The sequence below is a fragment of the Podarcis pityusensis genome (genome assembly GCF_964106645.2).
Source record: "Podarcis pityusensis genome assembly, chromosome: 17".
Lineage (NCBI taxonomy): Eukaryota > Metazoa > Chordata > Lepidosauria > Squamata > Lacertidae > Podarcis > Podarcis pityusensis.
In genome coordinates, this window is record NC_138042.1 from 7,805,904 (window position 1) to 7,823,078 (window position 17,175).

Here is a 17,175-nt window from a genome sequence, read left to right on the forward strand (position 1 = left end):
CCTCCGCCATGTGCGAATGTGATAAGGAGACGCCGGAGTCGCTTCAGCACATTATGTTCACTTGCCCCTTGTTCAACGGGCCACGGGCAAATTTGTTGGGATCAATCATGCAGAAACTAGAGGGTACCCCACCAAAATTCCACCTTGCCCAAATCTTGCAGGATAAGGATACCCATACAACCCTGAAAGTGGCTAGGTTTCTGGTCGCTGTCCTTACCCAAAAGCGTTGCCAAGGAGCACTACAAGCTAATTAAGGCGTAGTATGTCATTCCATCTCATAGTATTTTATTGTTACAGTGGTGTTTTAGCGGCTGTTTTTACCCACGTGCACAAGCTGTTATTTATGTCTTGGTTTTTTTTTTTCTGTATGGGCCTATGGCCGTAATAAATAAATATTATTATTATTATTATTACTTCCAGGTTCTGGAGGAAGCTCATGAGCTTACTGCAGGTGGAGGTCAACTTTTCGACTGCCCGGCACCCTGAAACCAACGGGCAGGCGGAAAGAGCAAACGGGGTCCTCCAGCAATACCTGAGGTGTTATGTCAATGACAGAGAGAATGACTGGGTAGAAAAGTTGGCGCTGGCGGAATTTGCCTACAACAATGCCGAGAATGTGTCCACAGGGATGAGCCCCTTCTTGGCTAATTATGGGTGTCATCCCAGGGCTTTCCCAGGGGGAGAAGGGGAGAGATGGGGTGTCCCGGCAGCCGAGCATTTTGTAGAAGAAATGGAAGCAATCCATCGTCAGCTCCAACTCAACTTAGAAAGGGCGAAGGAAGAATACAAGAGGCAGGCAGACAAGAACCGAAGGGAAGGTGAAACCATAAGGGTGGGAGATAGGGTGTGGCTGTCAACCCAAGGGTTGCCGTTCAAAGGAGGTTGTAAGAAATTAAGACCCAGGAGATTGGGTCCCTTTGAGGTCATTCAACAGGTCAACCCAGTGGCTTTCAGGCTCCGGTTACCCAACCACATGAAACTGCACCCAGTATTTCACAGGTCGTTACTGTCACCGTATGAGGGGGGACGAGAAGGGATGGCCACTCAGGGACCGGTCATAGAAGAAAGGGAATGTAGCAGCCATGTGGCAGAAATCCTCGACGCCAGATGGAAGGGGGATCAGGTGGAGTATTTGGTAGCGTGGGAAGGAGAACCGGAGTCAGAAAACACTTGGGTAATGGCAGAAGATATCAATGACGAGGTATTGATAGAAACGTTCCATCAAAGGTTCCCAAGGAAACCTCAGCCTGTGGAGAGGTTCCGGAGGGAATACTTTGGGACCACCGATGAGGAGGAGGAGTTGGAAGGATTCTCGGAATCGGAAGGGGAAGGGGAGATGGACTCTGAGGAGGAGGAGTACTTCGAGACCAGGAACCGCAACAGGTGGAGAGAAGTGTTCGGGACATCGGAAGATGAAGGAAGTTCATTCCGGGGTTTTGCCTCCTCACCGCCCGTAGAGGAGGGGGCGAGAGGGGATGAAGGGGGCCCTGGAGGGGAGGTGGATGTCAGGGAACTGCCATCGGAAGGAAGGGAAGTGAAAGGGCTCACACAGGTTGGGAGAGACTCAGCAGCTGAAGAGGGAACCAGTAGGGGGAGAGGAGCTGAGCTGAGGGAAAGGGAGCTGGAGGGATGGCTCAGAGACACTTCCAGCGAAAACAGTGGGGAGGTTTCAGGACCTCCTGTAGGGACACCCACTCCTCGCCGGAAACTGTCACGCAGAGAGTCCAGAAGACGTGTTTCCGTTAAGGAGCTTTTATGTTGGAAGCGATTCCGAAAGCAACCACTGTCGGAATCTGCCAGCGACTGACGGAGCCATGTTTAAGGGGCTCCGTTACAGACAGAGGTTTGCAAACTTGACCAAACTCTGAGGGACTAGGATTTTACACACAAGCAGCTCATCGTCCCATCACACATGGCTAGCATGACTAAACTGCTTCTGGCGCAGCGGAACACCATGACGGAAACCAGAGTGCATGGAAACACTGTTTACCTTCCCGACGCACCGGTACCTATTTATCTTCTTGCACTGGTGTGCTTTCCAACTGCTAGGTTGGCAGGAGCTGGGTTAGAACAACGGGAGCTCACCCCGTTGTGGGGATTCAAACTGTTCACCTTCCGACTGGCAAGTCCAAGAGGCTCAGTGGTTTAGACCACAGCAAAGACAGAGTTCCCTGCTCTTTATAAACTCTTGATTGTACTCGGTGGAGAAACACTTTTGTTTTGAGCTTGCGAGCTGTCTGAATGAGAGTCAGTGGAGGGCGGGGCTCCTGCACACATATACGGTACTCTGTATCCACTACTTTTTTTTCTAGAAAAATAGGTGCCGGCACTCACCGTAAAGTTGTTCCAGTAAGTGCCACACTTTTTAACAACAACAACAAAAAGTTTCCGGTACTGGGTACCCTTGAGTACCCCTGGGGAATAAACCCACTGTCTGTATCTTTCAGTGTATTAAACCAAACTTTTTCTACTACCTAGTGTGACAATCTCTTTAAAGAACAGTTAAAGGTGTTTATCGTAGGGATGTCCTGGCTGCATGCAAAAGGTTCCGTTCTCCTCAGTAGTGTTCACTGGGCCTGTGGATGTTGTTCAGATGTCCATCTTGTAACTGCATAGATGGGTTATTTGTGCCAAAGGTAGGGAAGAAATGTCCTAGTTCTTCAGAAAGAAAGTTACACTAAATAATGTGCTGTAAAACCCCAGAAGATCATTAGGGGGTAGTTTTAATAATACTTAAAAACTATGATAAAGTAACATTAATAATTCTGCCATATACCCTCTGAAACGCTTTTGCATACTCCCTGGGGGTTCATGTATCACACTTTGGGAAGTACAGTGGTACCTCGGGTTACAGACGCTTCAGGTTACAGACTCTGCTAACCCAGAAAAAGTACCTCGGGTTAAGAACTTTGCTTCAGGATGAGAACAGAAATCGCACAGCAGCAGCGGGAGGCCCTATTAGCTAAAGTGGTGTCTCAGGTTAAGAACAGTTTCAGGTTAAGAATGGACCTCCGGAACAAATTAAGTTCTTAACCCCAGGTACCACTGTACGGCCCTAAAGTGTTGTACCTCTTCCCAGTTTTGTATCAACCCTTAAGTCCTGAAGAGCAAACAGGGGTGTAGCTCCCTGATAGTGCCTGGTTGCTTGTGTAATTGAGGCAGCCCTGAACTAAAGGCCAATTTCTAGCCAGTTGCTCATGCAAATTATGAAGTCTTAGAACCATAGAATTGTAGACTTGGAAGGTACCCAAAGTGTCATCTAGTCCAACCTCCTGCAATGCAAGAATCTCACCTAAAGCATCCATGACAGGTGGCCATCCCAGTGTCATTTGTTCAAATTGAACAATATGCATTTTGCGTCTCCAGAATTTATAGAGATGCTCAATGTTCAGAAATCATCAGTTGATATGTCCTCAGTGGGTAGAATGTTCATGTGTCTTGGTAACTGAATAATCTCTCCTGCTTTGTGATTGTAACACACCACAGAGGTAAGGGCTTATCTATACTTAACTTTCCTCTGCTCTTGCCAGGTACGGTCCATGCCTTAAAGCTCCAACCGCTCCCCCCCACCCTTTTCTCTCTGGAGCTTTCCCTGCGAAAGCCTGCCCTTTAAAGCAAATGGCAATCAGTGAAAAAACTAAATTGATGTTTGCTCAGGTTGAGCACTAAAAAGTGGGTCTTCGCAGGGAATGCTCTGGGGCAAAAAACAACAACCCAAAACCAAACCGAATAGAGCTTTTAAATGTGGATCTGTGCTTGGGTAGGGAGTGGCAGCTGTAGCCAAATTCTGTATTTTCAGAGTTGGAGGCAGAGAGAGCTGTGGGTAAGCTGCAGTAGAAGTATTCTTGGGAGGCTGTGGCTCCCTTTGGGAACCTGGTGCACAATCAGCAGGCTTTGTGACCCTGCTACACAGCTGCCTGCTTTCACCAGGCACTACTTGCAAATTGCATAAATTGAATATTACAAAGACACCCAGAGGACTTATCCACACCTCTGCTTGCCCCACCACTTTCCCCCAGGGAAACACGATCTTCAGCACTGAATCAAAACAAACCGCAATTGGTTTTTCCATGGATTGCTGTTTGCTCCAATTCGGTGCCAAAAAGCTGCTTTTCTGGGGTAAAGTAGCAGGGGAAAGGCAAAATCACTTGGATCCATGCCTAAAAAATGGATGAGCAGAAAACTGCTTGGGCCCGTGCTTTCTAGGCATGGAGAACTGGAGGTGTGGATGAGCCCTAAGTATCCAGTACTCTTCTCTCCAAAGGAATCATGCTGTAGTGCAGGCATAGTGAGCCCGTGGTCCTCCAGATGTTGTTAAATGCAACTCCCATCAACCCTGACCATTGACTATGCTGGCAAAGGCTTGCAGGAACTGGAGTCCAACCACACCAATGTTACAGGTTCCCCAGCTCTGCTATAACATGATCCCTGCAACTTCTCACAGTTTGGTGGCGCGGGTGAGTAACAATACTATACAGTTGGAACAGATGCAAAATGTTCACTCCAATCAAGCCATAAAACCACACTGTAATGCAAGCCAGGAGGACTGGTGAACCTTGCACAGAATTCCTGTCTCTCTTGGGTCAGGAAGTTAAGAATAATGAATTAAAATGCAGCTCCTAGTACAAAGGCAACATAGACATGGTTGATTCCTGCCCTAAAATGTTTGTACTCTGCAACTGAAACCATTTTCATAATAAGCAGGCCAAGAAACATAAAGGAAAGTTTAGAAAATTTATTAGTGTGTGTTCTTTTTTCCCTTTGAAATACCAACACAAAACGCAGCAGCAACAGATGTATGGAAGTAGCCTTGCTGGAGTCGGATTCAGGCAACATTTATAAAGAAAGAGTGCAAGATGAATGCAAAAGCTGTGGGTAGGACTTTCCACTTTGCTCTGTCCCTAAAAAGTGGATTCTATGTTAGAATCCAGCCGCCACACTTGTTTTCCTGGGAGAAAGTAACAAGAGGTAGCTGGTTTCTCTGTAGAAAATTTTAGTCAGGGATCATTTGATATTTACACCTTTTCAATGCTCAAAGAGTCATGCAGCAGGAAGCCCAGGGCCACAACTGGATAACAGGATATACAGTTGTTTTGCAGACTCAATGGCAGGAGGGGATCTGAAGGCTAACAGGTCCTTTGCCCCACAGTTAGATTCTCCAAACTTTTACTTACATCTACCCCATGCTTTAGGTCACATACCAAATTAACCCTCTCACTAGGGTTGCTAGTCTACATCTCAAATATTTCCCCTAAAACACCTTTAAATGTGCAGCTGACAAAGGAGATAAGGCAGTGACAGCTTATCCCACTCATTTTCTTCCCGGTGTTTTTATTCACCCACCTTCTGGGCAGCACATCTGGGGATCTCGCTTGCTATAGCTAGCAGAGGAAGGAGCATAACATGGGAATGGGCAGCAGAAACGGCCTCTGCCTTTTCTCCCAATTTGTTGACAGGAGGGTGGGGACCTCAAGGCTGCAACTGAGTAATCCTACCTGGTTTCCCCAGTGTTGCAAGCAGGAGAAGGGCGAGTTGCCCCAAGCATGAGATACCAGCCAGGCTCAAGGAATACCGGTACTTTTAGTTTCACTTCATCCCTGTAAGCTCCCAAGTCTTGGCTGTTTCTTAACTCCTGCTCTCCCCCTTTTGCTACTAAAATCAAATGCCATTAACCTTAAATCATAAGTTTCCACTGAAAACAATCTTAAACGTCTTTCTAGCATTGCCTCAGTTCTGTACAGTGGGTTCCCCATCTCTCTATCTCTTCTGGATTTTTGTACCGTCAGCCCAGGAACACAACTGGATAGGAATACTGGCAGGTATTTATAATTGCTCTTCATTTCTTATAGGTAAGGTCTCCTGTTAAATGCTCTGAAAGAGAGAGCTGGTATTCAGCAACTACTTTTTGCTTCACTGCAATCGGAGAAGCTACAAATGTGGAACTAATGTCTTCCTCAAAGCTCTTTAAAGGGATCATAACCCCCATCTAACTTGGAATAGGTTCACCATGCCCATCAGGCAACACAGAATCATAGAGCTGGAAGAAAGGCAAAGGTCATCTCATCGAACCCACCTTCAATGAAGTAATCACAACTAAAGAATCCCTGAAAGATAGCCACCCATATCTCCAGTCAAATAAGCCACCATCCTAGACAGTCCATTCCACTGCTGAAAACCTCTTGCCAGGGCTTTTTTTTTCAGCCGGAACTCCGTTCCAGCACCTCTCAGGTGGGTGTCATTCTAAGAGAACGAGGGAGGTATTCATGGTGAGTTCTGGCACCTCTTTTTCTAGAAACATAGCGCTGTCTCCTCCCATCTGTCCTCACGTTTAGTTGGAATCGCCTTTCTTGTAACTTGAATCCATTAGTACGGGTCCTGCCTTCTGGGGCAGCAGAAAACAAGCTTGCTGCCTCTTCCATGTGACAGCCCTTTAGCTATTTGAAGGTGCAGTGAGCCACCAGAGAGTCGTGCAAGCTGCACAGTGTACTGACTACCGCACAAATTCTCTCCTCTTTCTTTGGCATCTCTTTCTGGTGAGGCTTCCACACTGACACAAATGCTATCTGGACGAGCCCTTAAGGCTGAGATTCCAAATCTGTGCAACACAAGAGGGGCCAAAGCCAATGTCATGCACTGCACTCTGTTGCCCCTTGAAACATGGAGGTCCTGTGCAGCAATGACCCCGTTCCCTCCCAAGACACCACACACCCACACCATATAGCACATGGCTCCCCCCTAAAAAAATCCTGGGAATGGTAGTTTGCCCCTTGCAGAACTACAGTTCCCAGCGCCCACAACAAATTACAGTTCCCAAGAGTCTTGTGGATTCTTGTGCAATAAACATGAATAAAATGCAGTGCTCTTTCTACATTTGAACACATGGCTTATAATCATCAATCTTGTTTAGAAACCTATTTGGACACACAGACTGCTTATATTAATTTATATGTTTAAATTAGAAGTGATGAAATATTTTTATTGTTAACATCAGCCGGAAATTCTCAATTTTTATTTTTCTCTTTTTGTTATACAGTACTTGGTACTCGGAACAGTTTGGCTCCTGAACACCGCAAACCTGGAAGTAAGTGTTCCGGTTTGCAAATGTTTTTCAGAAGCCAAACGTCCAACGTGGCTTCTGCTTGAGTGCAGGAAGCTCATGCAGCCAACTGGAAGCCGCACCTTGGTTTTCGAACCGTTTTGGGAGTCAAACAGGCTCCTGGAACAGATTACGTTTGAGAACCAAGGTACCACTGTATTTGCATTTTTAAAAAAGTATTAAATACAGCCATGTATATCAACCCAAGAGACTGATTTCCTGACATATGAATTCCCAGACAAAGCCAGGGGCAGATTTAGGACAGCGCAACTGGTTCCCCTGGCCAGGGTGTAGGGGCCAAGGGGGCACCTTCTTGCTTCCTTCCCAAAGTCTAGTAAGTGTTTGCTTTGGGAAGGTGGTGTGAGGGTTCTAACAGGTTAGTGCTTTCCCAGCTTTGGGAAGGCAGCAAAAGCCTCGGGGAGGAGAGCAAATTTTGGCCTCACACAGGGCGCCCATATTACCAAGGTCCACCCCTGACACAGCTCAACACTACATCTGACACATTTGAAGGAATCACAGAGGCTTCACTATAGTCCGGAAATCACAATCTCACCCTTGAGCCTAAAGGGAGGAGGGAACAATATGACCTGCAGTTACAAGGAAGATACCTTCCCAAAGGTTGTGTGGGTGTTATGGGGCAGAGCCTCTCTGCTGCCATCAACATTGCTACTGCTTGTCTGGGGCCTGAGGTCCCACAGCTTCAACTTACTGTAGATGCCACTCTTGACTTCCTATTGTCTTGGAAGCTGATGAAAAGTACAGATGCACCTTTTTGAGCAAAAAAGGATCCCATTAAAGCAACAACCATCCTGTCCACATCTGTGTCCCAAGTACAGTCGTACCTTGGAAGTCGAATCTGTTCCAGAAGTCCATTCGACTTCCAAAACGTTCAGAAACCAAAGCGCTGCTTCTGATTGGCTGCAGATAGCTCCTGCAACCAATCAGAAGCCCCGCCGGAGGTTTGGCTTCCAAAAGAACATTCGAAAACTGGAACACTCACTTCTGGGTTTCAATCGTTCGGGAGCCAAGGCGTTTGAGATCCAAGGTACGACTATATTAAAACTCTGAGGGAACTTGAGTTATTGTTGCCTGCCTTCTTGTGGTTACAAAAGTGCCGTCTCTAACATTTGGCGGCCTTCCCTGGTCCTGCCCTTTGGTTGCAAAGCATGGGAGCAATGCTTGCAGGAAATATCAGCAGCCAGCGAGGTTCCTGAATATAGCTGCTGGTACTGGTGGTGGGAGGAATTTAGTGCCCTTCATATCTTCTTGCCCGTGATTAGCAGAAGCAGAAATGACTATGAAAAACAAAGATGAAAGCTTTTCTTGCCGCAGATTTTTTTTTTTTTGCTGTTAATTGTTTTTAGTGTGACTCTGGTTACACTGTACAGATCCCTTCGGCAGAGGCTTGGAACCCTAATGTCCCAGAACTGTACACATTAGAAGATAGCGCTCCGGGTAATCTTTTGAAAACAGGTTTTTATTTTTATTACTATTACTATGATTGCTGGGTGGTGGGTGGGGAGGAAGGTATTTCTGGGCAATCTTTCTACCTGCCATCCTGACTCTTCTACATCTTTCAAAGCAATATCCCACGGGGGGAGGGGGGGAGAGGAAAAATAAGTTCCTACCTCCTTTGTTTTGCAACTTGCCAATACGTAGAGGTAAGCAAGACAGAAGAGGGCCATGGAAACCAGGGAGCATGGATTCAAGGGCTGTTGTTGGGGTGTGTGTGTGTTTGTGTGTGTCACTTCTTAAGCCGCAGTGCTGCTGTGACCAGCGCAAACATCTCCCAGCAAGCAGAAATGTGTTCACACAAGAAATCCAGAGACCTCAGGTAATGTGTGCTGACGACGACAGCAAATAGCCCTTGAAATGTCTTTCTCCATTGTCCACCACCTCAGAGGGGAAAGGGAAGGTTTGGGGATGGGAAGACATTTCAGTTCCATTTCCCGATGTCTAGGTCGAGAAGAGAGTGCAGACCAGTCTTATAAGTTAAAAACAAGTCAACGTGCAAAATATACAGACACTTTCCACATAGGTAAAGATAACGCAGTGCTGGGCTGAAATGCAGCTCCTTGGTGCTCCAGCGCCCCCACAGGATGTGGAAGAGAGGAATGGAAGAGGGATCAACGTGGTTCAGTTTTTGCAGCTGGATATCTGGGGTGGAGTAAGAACGTGTCCTTGGGTATCCTCAAACCCCAGATTCCAGGGTGTCAACGCCTGGTTGGGAAACGCCTGGTTGCAATCGCTGAATTTTCTAACACCTCCAGTGTATGGCAGATTGTCCCTGAATGCATAATCTCCAGTGCTGAGACACCGTGGGTGAAGTGGGGTGAAGAGTACCTTCCCCATTTTGCTTACACCATAGCTGCTCATTCCAGATCCGGCCACACGTCACTGGCAATGAACGTCGGTGGGGTTGGTTTCCTGCTGGATGGCTGGCAGAAATACGCAGAACAGGAAACATGCTGGGGGGGTGGGCAGGGAAGAAGATGACACACATGCAGCGAGAGCGGCAGGCTCCTGGCGAGTAGCCTTGACTCAGAAGAAAGCCTGTTTGAAGTGGCCGTCCCCAGAGACTCCAGCACTTGGGAGACCTATGAAAATCTACCTCCGAAGGGCCATGGCACTTCACATCCTCTGGTGTCTGGCGGTGGGACGGGGGACACCTTTGTAAGCAAGTGGGACAGGCCTCCTTGGTCCTCCTTGCTGAGGAAGAACTCTGCTTTTCTGGGGATGAGGAGAACAAGGGCCTGCTCACTCCAGCACTCTCCGGCCTTCCTCCGCCCAGCTGCCCACTCCCTGCCCCACAGGGCACTAGAGCAGAGGAGGTACGTCCCCACCTACTGCTGCCTTCAGGACACACTGTCGGGAGGAGCGGTCCTTCTTGAGAGGCAGGTCCTGGCCCCTTTGGGGAAGCAGGCTTCATCCGCTTCATCTGGACGTGACCCCCAGAGCCTGCTTCATGTTCTCATACACAACGTAGCTGATGCTGACGGCGGGAATGACCTTCATGAAGTTGGGGGCAATGCCGCGGTAGAGGCCCAGCACCCCTTCTCGAGAGAGGATGTGCCTGAAGAGGCCCAGCATGCTTAGCTGTGGGGCACCTTCAATGGTTGCTGCAGAGAGAGGGGAAAGGAGCAGAGAGGTCAGGGTCATATGTTTGAAAGCTTCTCCAACAAAGTTCCAAGAGAGGGTCGCTTCTGTTTCTGTAAGCGGCCCCAGCTTTTAATTAATGTTATAGCTCTTTCGGCATAGGAATGGAATGAGAACGTTCAGCGAGACCCGACTGACGAGGTTCCTGCATCAACAGTGATTGGACGGAAACCACCCCTGCTCGGGCCCACCCGACCTCCGTGTGGGAATGTTCAGGGAGGCAGGAGAGGCTATATTGTTTAATAATATCCTTCCTAACTTGCGTTAGCAAGTCCCTTTACTTAGCAGAGTGCATTCCCCTTTTAAACATGCACAGCGGTTAGCTGGTTGCAAGCTCGCATAAGCTTCTCAATATAGGATTCCTGGTCATCCCCTTTTCTCCCCCTTAAAAAGAATAGGCATGACACAATGTTGTGTAAAAAGTATAAAAGAAGTTTACTCACACATTCAGTTCACAGATGGATCCCTGAAGGCAGATTTAGGTTACAAAGCATATACACGTGGAATCTATCCCATATGGAGATAGTCCCTTTCTTTGTCTTCTGTTGGCTGAAAGCCAACAGAACATCTCTAGCTAAAAAGCTGTTGCTTCTCCAATGAATGGAGACAAAGAGAGAGAGGGGACTGTGTGCCTAGTGCTTTTGTTACCTGCACAGGTAAGGTCATGCCCACTTCTAGTTACATGCAGAGGAAGTCTGTCCCAGCCCAGGAGGAAACATGAAGTTTTCTACTAGCTGGAGCAAACATCCCCTTTATGTCCACTCTAGGAATGTTGTATTTGACTGCTCTCTATGTATCTTGGTGAGGCCTATCCAACAATCCAGAGCAGAGTTGTCAACTTCAGTGCCGGCTCCCGGTTTCAGAGGGCCCTTGGCAAGATGTCCTCAGTGGGTGTCCTCCCCTGGATCGAGCCCCCCCCCTCCTCCTCACTGACAGTCTCACACTGCCCTCTTGCTTTGGGCCCAATCTACACAACTGCCCTGAGGGTGAGTGCAAGGCATGTGAACGATGGAGCTGTGTCGCAGGCCTGGAGAACCTCTGCCCCCTGGGCTGAATCAGGCTGTGTTCTCTAAGCCACCTGCCCCACACCTGATATCATAGGACATTAGGTGTGGGACAAGAAAAGGTTTAGCTGCAAAGGAGCAACATGTGCTCCTGGTCTTTCCCTGCCATGCAGGGCTTGCTGTTATTGCTAACAGCAAGCCCTCGTGGGATCAACTGTGCTAGGGAGTCCCCGACAAGGAACTCCTTGGTAGAGCTGATCACTGCTGAAGGCAGGACTTGCTGTCAGGAACAATCAGCTGACCAGCGCAGACAGCAAACCCAGCTTGGGAGCTCACAAGTGAAGGGGTTCTGTGCAAGGGAACGTTTCTCATCTGCAAACCAGCTTGAATTCATGGGAAAGTCTTCACCTGAGGCAATGATGACTTCAGGTGATTGACTTGTGAGCAACCTGATGCCCACCTCTGATGCTGGCCTCAACCACATCCCTACCTGCTTGTGCACTGTTTCACCAGAGTGTTACATGTTCTGGCGATCTCCCGCTTGGACTACTTCAATGCGCTCTGCGTGGGTCTACCTTTGAAGGCGACTCAGAAACTACAATTAATCCAGAACGTGACTGCTAGACTGGTGACTGGGAACAGCCTCTGGGACCATATAACACCGGTCCCGAAAGGCCTACACTGGCTCCCAGTAAGTTTTCGACCACAATTCAAACTGTTGGTGTTGACTTTAAAAGCCCTAAACGGCCTCGGCTCTGTATACCTGAAGGAGTGTCTCCACCCCCATCGTTCAGCCCGGACACTGATGTCCAGCTCCGAGGGCCTTCTGCTGTTTCCCTTGTTCCGAGAAGTGAGGTTACAGGGAACCAAGCAGAGGGCCTTCCCATCTGCAGAATTCTGTCTCATGAGATGTCAAGGAGATAAATAACTATACAACTTTTAGAAGACATCTGCAGGCAGCCCTGTACTGGGAAGTCTTTAACGTTTGATGTTTTACTGTGGTTTTATAATTTATAATTGGAAGCTGCCCAAAGAGCCTAGCGCTGCCTGATGAGATCACAGAGCAGAGTCAGGTGAAGCCTGATGGTGTGTGTGTGTGTGTGTGTGTGTGTGTGTGTGTTTGTGTGTGTGTAGGTCTAAACTGAAAACTCATAGCCAGCCTTGAAACTCAGCAAGTATGAGGAGATATTGTTATGTTAACAGGCCATTGTTTCTTAGCCCTTCCAGGCTCTCTTCCCCACTCCTCTCAGAGTTTCTTCCCCACACTCCTTATGTCCCCCTATTGTTAATGGGGCTTTGCAGTTAGTCCAACCTCCTGCTCATTACACCTCAGTCACAGCCACCTTCAGTGCTCTCCTTGGAGGCCAGACTGTCTGGACGATGCCGCAATCTCACCTTGGGCTTGCATCCGGGTCCGCACCAGAGCTAGCGGGTAGCTGGCGATCTGGCCGCAGGTGCTGGAGACAGTGCCACAGCCCAAGAGCACCAGAACGCCCGGGTCAGCTGTGTCCTTGCTGTACTTCTGCAGCCAGGTGTTCTTCAGCGTCTGCCACAAAAGGAAGGGGAGAGGAGGAGTTGGTAACTTGGGAATCTGGCGCAGGTGCATCCCAGGGCCTAACACAGATGGGGAGGCAGTGGCTTTCATGCCAAGCCTTGGAATCTGTCGAGATTGCTGTTTAGCCACACAGCATGAGACAGAAAGGGTTCCTGCAAGGATGGTGGCAGCGTCTTTCAAAAGGGCCTCAAGGAGAAAAGGCTTCCAGGTCAGTATCCTTCCTCACAGAGGACTGGTAGCCAGTAGGAGGCGAGGTTGAGCTTCCCTTGCTGTTCGTGCCAACCCCATGCCCACTCACCTCGTAAACTGCCAGGTCAATGCCAGCGTAGGGAATGATGCCCAGCATGTTTGGCAGGTAGCCCTTGTAAAAGGCACGGATCCCTTCCTTCTGCAGGACCTGCCTGGCACAGTCCGCCACCCCTGAGTACTGACCCGTCTTGCGGAGGGTCAGCCGTGTTTTTAAAACCTGGAGAGGGAGGGGGAGTCAGAAGAACTAAGGCATGAATATCCCTCCTTTATTCGTCACCCCCTCATATTAAGCAACAGCACCCCGTCTGAAATCATGACAGCCATGTTTCTCTAGATGGCACAGGGAAAGAGACCAGTACATCTGAAACGAAACTTGGTGAAATAAAATCCCACCATACTGAAAAGAAATGATCAGGACCTTCCTGTCCCTTAAATACAAAAGTTTCTTCTGGCAAAATGTCTTCATGGTAAAGGTAAAGGGACCCCTGACCATTAGGTCCAGTCGTGGCCGACTCTGGGGTTGCGGCGCTCATCTCACTTTATTGGCCGAGGGAGCTGGTGTACAGCTTCCAGGTCATGTGGCCAGCATGACTAAGCCTCTTCTAGCGAAACAGAGCAGCGCACGGAAACACTGCTTACCTTCCCGCCAGAGGCGTACCTATTTATCTACTTGCACTTTGACGTGCTTTCGAACTGCTAGGTTGGCAGGAGCAGGGACTGAGCAACAGGAGCTCACCCCGTCGCGGGGATTCGAACCGCCGACCTTCTGATCGGCAAGTCCTAGGCTCTGTGGTTTAACCCACAGCGCCACACATGTCCCAACGTCTTCATAGTATCTGTCCACAAATTAGTAGGGACAACTGGGGAGAAATTGCACTGCAGAGGGGATACTTCTCCTAGGCCTGTATTAGTTAGCAGTACAGTGGAACATCGGTTCTCGAACGACTCCATTGACGAAAGTTTCAGAACCCAAACGCTGAAAACCTGGAAGTAAACGCTTCCATTTTCGAACACACCTCAGAAGTCGAGCGGCTTCCTCTGTGTGTTTTTCAATTTTCTCAGTTGAATTTGCTGACAGCCCTTTGCTCCTCAGTTTTTGAACATTTCAGAAGTTGAACGGTCTTCCAGAATGGATTACGTTCAAAAATCGAGGTTCCACTGTAGTGCTAGGTTCTCACATTCATTTGGGCAGATATCATGGATGAAGTCAGCAACAGAATGAGAATTTGCCCCTCAAGCTCTACTACCAAAGAAAACTTACCTCCATGGGGTAGATTATGGTCTGTGCTGTGGCGCCAGCCAGGGAGCCAGCAATAAATCTCTCCTGCACCCTCAGTGTTTCCTGCTGCCCACGAATTGCCCGCTTGATCTGCAATGATAAGCAATGGATTGCGAGCCACAGATTGATTTGGTGAACTCCCCCCCGTAGGCACTTTGGGCTGAGTGAGGGCGATGCAGCTGAGTAAAAGAAGTGTGATCCTTTTGGGCGAGTCCTTCCAATAAATACATGCCCAAGGTGGAGTTCCATGTACTTAGGTATGGGAAATACTGTGCTACATGAAGTCATTGTTCTGTCCAGTAATGAAGGACTTTAAAAAAAGGAATTAAAATGCTGTGCACACGTGCACAGGGACTACCATGCAAAGCTGCAGCCCCGTCCCCAGGCCGTACCTGTTCGTAGGCCATGAACTTGATGGCAGACTCAGGCGCGATCTTGAGCACATTGATCCCGTTGCCTCGCCACAGGGAGCGGATGCCTCCTTCGCGTACCATGCCTCGCAATCCGCCCAAAACGTTCATACTGTTGTTCTTGGAGGCGTGAACCTACAAGCAAGATGGAACCACAGCATCAGACCCTGGGCAAGGAAAAGAGAGCCCCCCTTCTTTCTGACAGCATAAGCAACAATGGGCATTTTTCAGGGGTTGGGGCATCAATGAAAAGCCAGTGTGTGTTGCGGGATCTGCATCCCAGTATCCTTTGCAGCATTCCAAAAAGGCCCCTCAAATTTCACAATGGAGTCCACTGGGAAGGCACAGGAGGCAAGATTGCTAAATGTGCAAGATTTAAAGGCTCCGAGAAGGTGTTGCTGCTATTTTCTGGGAGAAAGGAGGAGGGATGCAGACAGAAGTCAAGGTTGGCGTTTATCCTATGGAAAAATTAGGAACACTAGGAGAAGACTCTGATACAGCCATGTTCTTCTTCATTGTTGTTGATGCAACTCTTTGATTGCACACAGTGTCCTCTATGGTGTGCAGTGGTTAGAGTGTCAGACTAGGACCTGGGAGAGCTTGGAAAAAAGCTTGGGATATGAGTGCAATACCTAAATAAATGAAATCTGTTTCCCTGAATGTTAAGGTTTGCCGAGGGGAGCAGATAAGGTTTAACACTAGTCAAAAATTAAGCCACCTTCTGCGAAGAAATAAGCTCTGTAGGTCTTGCATGCACCCCTCCACTTCCCCCAACATCCAGTCTCTCCTCCCATTTGCTATCTTCAAATGCTGTGGGCGAAGAGATTGGTCTTTTTCAACAATTCCCAAGGCCAGTCTTTCAAAACATACTTCAAACACTGGTCACGGTATTTCAAAATGTGTTTTAGCCATGCCATAGGGAGTTGTGGTCTTCGCTTGGAGTTTAATGTCAAGGGCAGAAGCTAAGAGGCGCAATAAGTTTTGAATTCACATGCCGACTTTTCAGCAAATGGCCAGCTCTGCTGTAATCGAGCCTGCAGATAACAGCATCGCTTGCACACATCAGAGTGCTGTCTTTGGACTTGGTGGAATTCCAAGACCAGTAAACCCAATGTGAAGGCTGATTCTACACAGCCGTTTCCCCTGCCATATTTCAGGAATCAGGGAGGCACCGTATTTTTCGCTCTATTAGACGCACCGGACCATAGGACGCACCTCCCGCAAAAGCCAGGGATAGCCGTGCGAAGGCTCCGCAGGGCAGCGGGGAGCCTTCATCCCGCTGCCCTGCGGAGGCTTCGTGCCGCCAAGGCAGAAGCTAGAACAGCGAGAGGGTGCACTGTGCAGGGCTCCCTCTAGCTGTTCTGGCTTCTGGGGTAGCCCATGAAGCCTCCGCAGGGCAGCGGGGAGCCTTCATCCCACTACCCCGCGGAGGCTTCGCGGGCTACCCCAGATCTGCTCGCAGCCTGCCCGCTGCTCCCAGGGCTGGAGGGGGAAGCCCGGGTCCCCCCCCCAGCCCCAAAGAGCAGCTCAGGGAGCAGCCTACCCGCTGCTCCCATAGCTTGTTGGGGCTGGCGGGGGGAGCCCGGGTTTCCCCCGCCAGCCCCAAAGAGCGGCTCAGGAGCGCGCATCTGCGTGAAGCCTGTCCGCTGCTCCCAGGGCTGGAGGAGGAAACCCAGGTTTCCCCCGCCAGCCCCAAAGAGCAGCTTAGGAGCGTGCCGCACTCCGGCAATTTAGCTCCAGGGACCACACATTTGCTCCATAAGACACACAGACATTTCCCCTTAGTTTTTAAGAGGGAAAAAGTGTGTCTTATGGAGCGAAAAATACGGTAAATGAAAGACCCCTGAACCTGTTGGCTCCTGCTTGTATGGGGCAGCCCTTTTTCTCCTTTTACAGTCTTCATGTGTAACATACTATGTAAAAAAAAAACCTGGTCATAACATCCTGAGCATGGCATTCTGGGACAAAACAGAGGCCCATCTGAGTTTGTCATTGCCCCACACCACATGAACTGATGCCACCATTCCAGGTCCCAATGCAGAATGAAATACTGTTTCCCCTCCCTCCGTAATTCTTAGCAGCTCCTTGCCTGCATGAAGACTTTCAGTCGGTCCAATGGGGCAGTTCCAGTCCTGGAGACAGCACCAGCCATGGCTCCAGCAATGAGCTGCTTCCACCACATCCCTGTCTTCTTCTCCTTCTCGGAAAACTCATCTGGGACGGTGAGGCACTCGCCAATGTCAAGGACCTGCAGAGGAATGCAGTCAGAATAGGAAAAAGCTAAAGAAAAGACAAGCAGCTCTGTCCACATTTGACTGAGAAGCCTCTGTTATTAAGGAGACAACCTCCAGGGTGGAATCTAGACACATATAAAAAAAAGTTGTGAAAATGTGTTGTTTTTTTTAAAAAAAAATGCTTTGAAAAAC

At 48.9% G+C, this 17,175-nt stretch overlaps 1 protein-coding gene across 1 annotated transcript in view; it reads right to left on the minus strand.

The window, feature by feature from the left end:
- Nucleotides 1–4,720: 4,720 nt before the first annotated feature.
- Nucleotides 4,721–17,175, minus strand: part of LOC308466911 (mitochondrial adenyl nucleotide antiporter SLC25A23-like) — a 45,089-nt gene continuing 32,634 nt past the window's right edge. Inside the window, exons 5-10 of the mRNA XM_080988227.1 lie at nt 16,839–16,997; nt 14,732–14,884; nt 14,322–14,429; nt 13,110–13,277; nt 12,652–12,802; nt 4,721–10,215 (exon numbers count right to left, since the gene is read on the minus strand). Of these exons, the coding sequence (XP_080844353.1) occupies nt 10,031–10,215; nt 12,652–12,802; nt 13,110–13,277; nt 14,322–14,429; nt 14,732–14,884; nt 16,839–16,997 (924 nt within the window). The 3' untranslated portion in view covers nt 4,721–10,030. The remainder of the gene's footprint in view (nt 10,216–12,651; nt 12,803–13,109; nt 13,278–14,321; nt 14,430–14,731; nt 14,885–16,838; nt 16,998–17,175) is intronic.